Below are 5409 nucleotides of genomic sequence, written 5' to 3'. Positions count from 1 at the left end.
AGTGTTCGCTGGGTTTTTAATAGTATAAATTTGGCCCCCTGGCAAACGGTCGTTAGTTAACATTTCCGTATTTTATGTTATTAATTCATACTTTCCAATTATGTTGTTTTCCTTTCTGCTAACACTTACCAAATATGAGTGTTGGCTGACCTATTACCTCATTGAATCTTTATCCTTTATTAGAAATAATGGATGGTTAGATTTTTTGTGGTGGAATCAGATCATCGGGTTCAATTCCTAATTTATACGTCTGCTCGCATATCTCCTGGATTATTTCATACTCTCTGTGACTATTCTTTTGACTTCGTCAATCTTAAGATATGTCAGCCCACTCTTTCGGAGGTGCTTGTAGGAGAGAGTATGGGTATGTGTTGTGATCATTTGTGTCTATCCTATCTTTCTAAAAAAAAAAGAGGAAAGGAACATGAATTCGTTTCTTCCACTGCACAACGTGCCATCAAGATTTTTTTTAGAAAGTTAATGGGTATTCATTCATTCCATTAACTCCTCTCGTGCCAGTCAATTATTTGGCACTCCTTTCCATTCATTTCAGCCCACAATGTTTTCGATCGAAAGAACAAAAGACAGCTTCACGATTCATGGCTCTGTTCGTTCTTGAAAATGTTTGATTTCGTCAGGCTTCCACCTATCTCTAGTTTCTTCGGTATGACACATGCCATGTCTCCACAACCTAAACTAAGTTCACTGACCAGACGATAAAACACGCACACACGAGCAGAGCACAACGAAAAAGAATGACAACACATGACTACTTGGCTCTCAGTCTCAGACCTTGACATTGCCATTGCCGTCGCCGCCGGCGTTGTGGTCGATCTGCTCGTCGATGTTCCTGACGGGTCCCGTGAACCACTTCCTGGCGTCGACGACCCACCAGAGCATGATGAGCCCCAGGACGACGCCGAGCGCGATGGGCGCGTAGTTGAAGGTATCCATCTTGATTGGGTACACGGTGGGGAGCAGGAAGACGGAGCAGGTGTAGCAGATCCACAGGAACGCCACGAGGCAGACGGGCCGGCTGGCTCCCCGGAGGTAGAACGGCCCCGGGCGGAAGTCCTCCTCCCGCATCACCATCCGGGCGAAGATGGGCACCGCGTAGCCCCCCACCCAGCCGATGGTGGCGATGGAGGTGATGGCCGTGAACACCACGTTGATCCACAGGATGGGCAGGCCCAGCAGCGCGCACACGGCGGCGCACAGCCACACGGCGTTCCCGGGCACCTTGCGCGTGGGGTGGATCTTGCGCCACACGCTGGAGAAGGGGACGCCGCGGTCCCGCGACAGCGCGTACACCACCCGGGCGGCGCTGGTGGTGATGGAGAGGCCGCCGAAGAAGAAGGAGCCCCAGATGATGAAGAGCAGCACGATGGCGCCCGTGGAGCTGCCGTACCGGCCGTGGAACGCGTCGTAGAGTATCTGCGCCGGGACGAAGGTGCCGGCGGTCTCGTTGGCCGGGTCGTAGAGGTAGCCGAAGTCCTGGATGCTGAAGGTGAGGGCGAGGATGTAGACCCAGCCGAAGACGGTGATGATGCCGATGCTGGAGAGGATGGCGATGGGGCCGTTCTTGTCGGCGCCCTTGGTCTCCTCCGTCAGGTGCGCCGCCGCGTCGTACCCGTACAGGGAGTACTGGCTCACCAGGAGGGACAGGACCACCGCGTAGGCGCCGCTGCTGATCCCCGTCACCTCCGGCGTCGTCTCGAAATGCGTGAACACGTACGACGCCGGCTGCGTGGTCTTCGCCACCAGCGGCAGCATGATCACTATGACCGTGCCGCCAACCACCTGCACCACAGCAGCAACGAAACTGTCATTTTTTTCTGCGGTGTACCCCTTTCAGTCGAACGCATGCATTCTATGGACAACTTGGGAGGACCTGCCACCACATGGAGATGACGTCGAGGAATGCGATGACTTCCAAGGCGAAAGTGTTGAACACGGCCCAGATGAAGGTTAACCCGAGGTACATGACGAGGAACAGCCAGCGAGGGGCCAGGTAGCCGCCGCCTTTGTTGGTGCCGGTGCAGAGCAGGATTATGCTCTGCAGCACCTGGGATCCTGCATAGGCCTGCAACAATGGAGACGCAAAATTGACACACCGGACAAGAGATTTACTATCTTGTTCAAGCAAATGCTAGAAGAAAGAACAAGAACGAGCAGACAGGTTTCAGACTTTCAGTTAAGCATGAAATCAAATTGAATGAGCATACCTGTGTACCAATTCCGGCAATGAGGCCTATGGCCTCCAGCCAAGCGCAGCACCAGGATGCCAATGGACCCCAGACCGGGCCAGCGAGATGAGCAGCCCAGAAATAGAGGGAGCCAGTTGTCTGTTGTCAAACAAGAAAAAAAAACAAGTTCAAAGCAGAGCACGTCAGCCGTGATCAGAAGCAACGAGTTTTCTTTTACCCTGAATATAACGGAAGAAAATCTTATACGACCTGGGTCGTACGCTGCCGAACGTGAGACCCTGTCTAGCGCCTGACACCTGGAGAAACGAATCTCAAAGCAACATGAATCCCGTTTCCATTCCCGACTTGCAGCCGCCCCGTTTTCCAAATCCCTAATCCCTTTTCCTTCGCCGCCGCCCTACGCTCGCTCGCCGCCGTCGCCGCCGCCGCAACTTTTCTGCTCACTCTGTCGCGGAAGTACCGAGCCCGTCTCCGCTGCTCTCCCACGCCGTCCACAACCATGCTCATCGACGCCCCGGCAGCTCGCCCATGGAGGCGCAACTCCTCTGCTCGCTGCGTCGCTAGCCACTGGTGCTCCTTCCACGGCCATGCTCCTCATCCGCCCCGCTCACGGCACCACCTACTGCTTTACTCCGCCGGCTGTGGCCTGGCAACTCGGCGTTGGAGTTGTTACCTGCTGCTGCTGGCTGCATCTTGACACATGGTGCTGGACACTGACGAAAATGCAGAGCTTGATGTTCTGTCGACACTGACGAAAGACGGGCAACATGCATGATGGCAAAAGGAAGATAGAAGAAACAGCAAAACGATCGGCAGATCTCCGGCTCGCTTTACTGTTGTGCATGCCTGTGTGGATCATGATTCAGTGCTTTCTACAAATGTATGTGAGATGTTGTTTCAGTCAGCAAAACAACAAAATCAGGAAGTCAAGTCAAGTTGTTTAGGATAGCTGATGTTTTGTTCATTTTTCTTCAGAATTTTATTCTGAAGTCAAGTAATATAGGATGGCTGATGAGATCATGGAGCTTTTCTGTATAAATGAATTTATGTACTCCCTCCGTCCCAAAATTCTTGTCTAGACAAGAATTTTGGGACGGAGGGAGTACATTGTGAATAAAAGTTCCTGGTATTTGCAGATTTATTGTCCTACTTGTTATATTTGTGATCAACTGAACAAAACATCCCAGATTTACAGCTCTAATCAAGCACCAACAATATACAGGGAAAAAAACTGCCTTTGTTCAGTATTGTACAGCTCAAATCAAGCACCAACAATATACAGGGAAAATTCTTATTGAGTCGGCGGTGCCGCAAGTGCAGGCGCCCACGAGCATGGTCGTGGCCGTCGGGGACTAGCAGTTGGCTACTTCTGACGGGAGTGGAGCACCACCAGCAAGGAGTCACGCCCGGCCGGCATCGAGGGGCATCCCCGTGGCCAAATGTGGAGAGCAGTTACGACGGTGCCGTGAGTACTGCCGGCGGGGATGGAACGCGCCGTGCTGGGGTGGTGTACCTGGCGTCGAGGAGCACACCGGCGGCGATGTGACGAGCAGGCTGCAGCTTGGGTCGTTGACTCGTTGGAGAGATTTGGAAACGGGGAAGTGGGGAACGAGATGCTGCTGCTTTAGGATTCGTAATGCCAGGTGTCGCACGCGGGAGAAGGTCTCACGAGCAGCTGTATGCGACCCGGTCGCATAGGATTTTTTCCCGAATATAACACAAGTCATACGGCACAGCTACAGGAAAATACATTCAAGATTCGGCCATTGCGGCACAATGCCACTCGAGAGTCAGAACTAAATTGCAAGAATTTTGTGCCGATAGTATAATTTTGACAGACCAAACCCAACTGAATTCTACAAGCAGAGCATAAACAGAGCACCAAAGTCCTTGAATCTGGGAACGGCGGCATGCAGGGAAGTTCCGGGAAGGTGTAGGTGTGCTTACGGGGAAGGAGGAGCAGATCTCGGCCATGGCGATGCCGACGAACCAGGTGAAGAATGAGACGACGACCCAGCCCCACACGAGGCTGGCCGGCCCGGCGTACTGGAGGCTGCTGCCGTACAGCGGCGTGATCCCCGTGAAGAGCGTCATCGTGGAGAAAGAGATGGCCAGCGTCTTGAACAGCGTCTGCACCACCAACACATGCAACAAAACATCTCCATCTCTTGAGAAACCAGGAAAAATAGAAGCCGGCAAAACGAAACGCAATTCGCAAGCCGGTCATGCAAGATCACATCATGCCTCTACGGCACGGGCGAAGAAAATTAGCCAACGCCGCCGCCAGAGTTTTACCGAAACACGCAATGTAACCAGCGTCTCATCTCATCGGAAAATACAGGTGGTTGCAAGCCGCAAGCGGTGAATTCTCCTCGCCGTCGCCGGCGAGTCTATCTTTGCAACAGATACGTAGAGAACCGATACAAACCCGTTCTGCAGGGGAGAGAAAATGGAAGGAAATGACGAGGCAGCGTACGTACCATCTCCCTCCGGAGCTCCTGCTTGTAGCCGAGCTCGTTGAGGCGCTTCTCGCCGGAGTCCACCACCTGTGCCCCGGCCATGGCGAGTACCTACCGTCCCCGCCGCCCTTCTCCAAGGTTTCCCGAGCCCTCCCCGATTCGACCAGCGCGCGCGCGTCCACGGTGATGCCTGCCTCGGGAGTCCGTGTCTCGGGAAGGGTGCGGCGGCGGAGCAGTCGGTCCTCTCGTGACAAAGCTGCCTTCCCTCTCCCTCTCGTGTGCTGGGTAAGAGAGGAGCGTGGGCTTCGGCGTTCGTTGGCTTGGTGGTTCGTTCGCGTTCGTTTATATGATCCGTGTGCTGCGCTGAATTCCTTGCCTTGGCTTGGTTTGTTTATAGGGTTTCGGGCTGTTTGCCCGACTCGATCAACTCTCTCAGTTGACTACTAACGGGATTCTCGGAGTCGGAGGCAGCTATCCTCTCTCCCTCCTGTGCATACTGGGAAAATGGCATGTGCGCCACACTGGTATTGTTTCCCGAGTAAATAAAAATCAATGCAAACCAACATGTGGTTCCATGGTTAGAGACATAGTGGTATCCCCAGCCCATCAGGGTTCAACCCCTAGTGCTCGTATGTCGGCTTAGTTTCTCGAAGGTGCGTATAAGGATAGGGTGTACGTATGCATACGTGTCAAGTGCCAGCAATTAGTATAAAAATAATTCTGATGCCAGTCTGTTAGAAAAA

The 5409-nt window shown here is 53.2% G+C and overlaps 1 protein-coding gene across 2 annotated transcripts; it reads right to left on the bottom strand.

Moving 5' to 3' along the window:
- Window positions 1-572: 572 nt before the first annotated feature.
- On the bottom strand, window positions 573-5039 carry LOC123053351 (amino-acid permease BAT1). Of its 2 annotated transcripts, XM_044476813.1 has the most exons (5): window positions 4688-5038; window positions 4155-4337; window positions 2226-2345; window positions 1892-2083; window positions 573-1800 (listed from the first exon to the last, which is right to left on the bottom strand). In XM_044476813.1, exons 1-5 carry the CDS (start codon window positions 4766-4768, stop codon window positions 787-789), a joined length of 1590 nt encoding a protein of 529 aa, XP_044332748.1. In that variant the 5' UTR covers window positions 4769-5038; the 3' UTR covers window positions 573-786. The 2 variants fall into 2 exon arrangements, with proteins under 2 accessions (XP_044332748.1, XP_044332749.1); XM_044476814.1 differs by lacking the exon at window positions 4155-4337 and having other exon boundaries at window positions 4688-5039.
- Window positions 5040-5409: the final 370 nt, after the last annotated feature.

This window comes from Triticum aestivum, chromosome 2D (genome assembly GCF_018294505.1).
Source record: "Triticum aestivum cultivar Chinese Spring chromosome 2D, IWGSC CS RefSeq v2.1, whole genome shotgun sequence".
Classification (NCBI taxonomy): domain Eukaryota; kingdom Viridiplantae; phylum Streptophyta; class Magnoliopsida; order Poales; family Poaceae; genus Triticum; species Triticum aestivum.
Note: the sequence above shows the minus strand (reverse complement) of the source record. Positions and strands in the feature narration are given on the sequence as shown.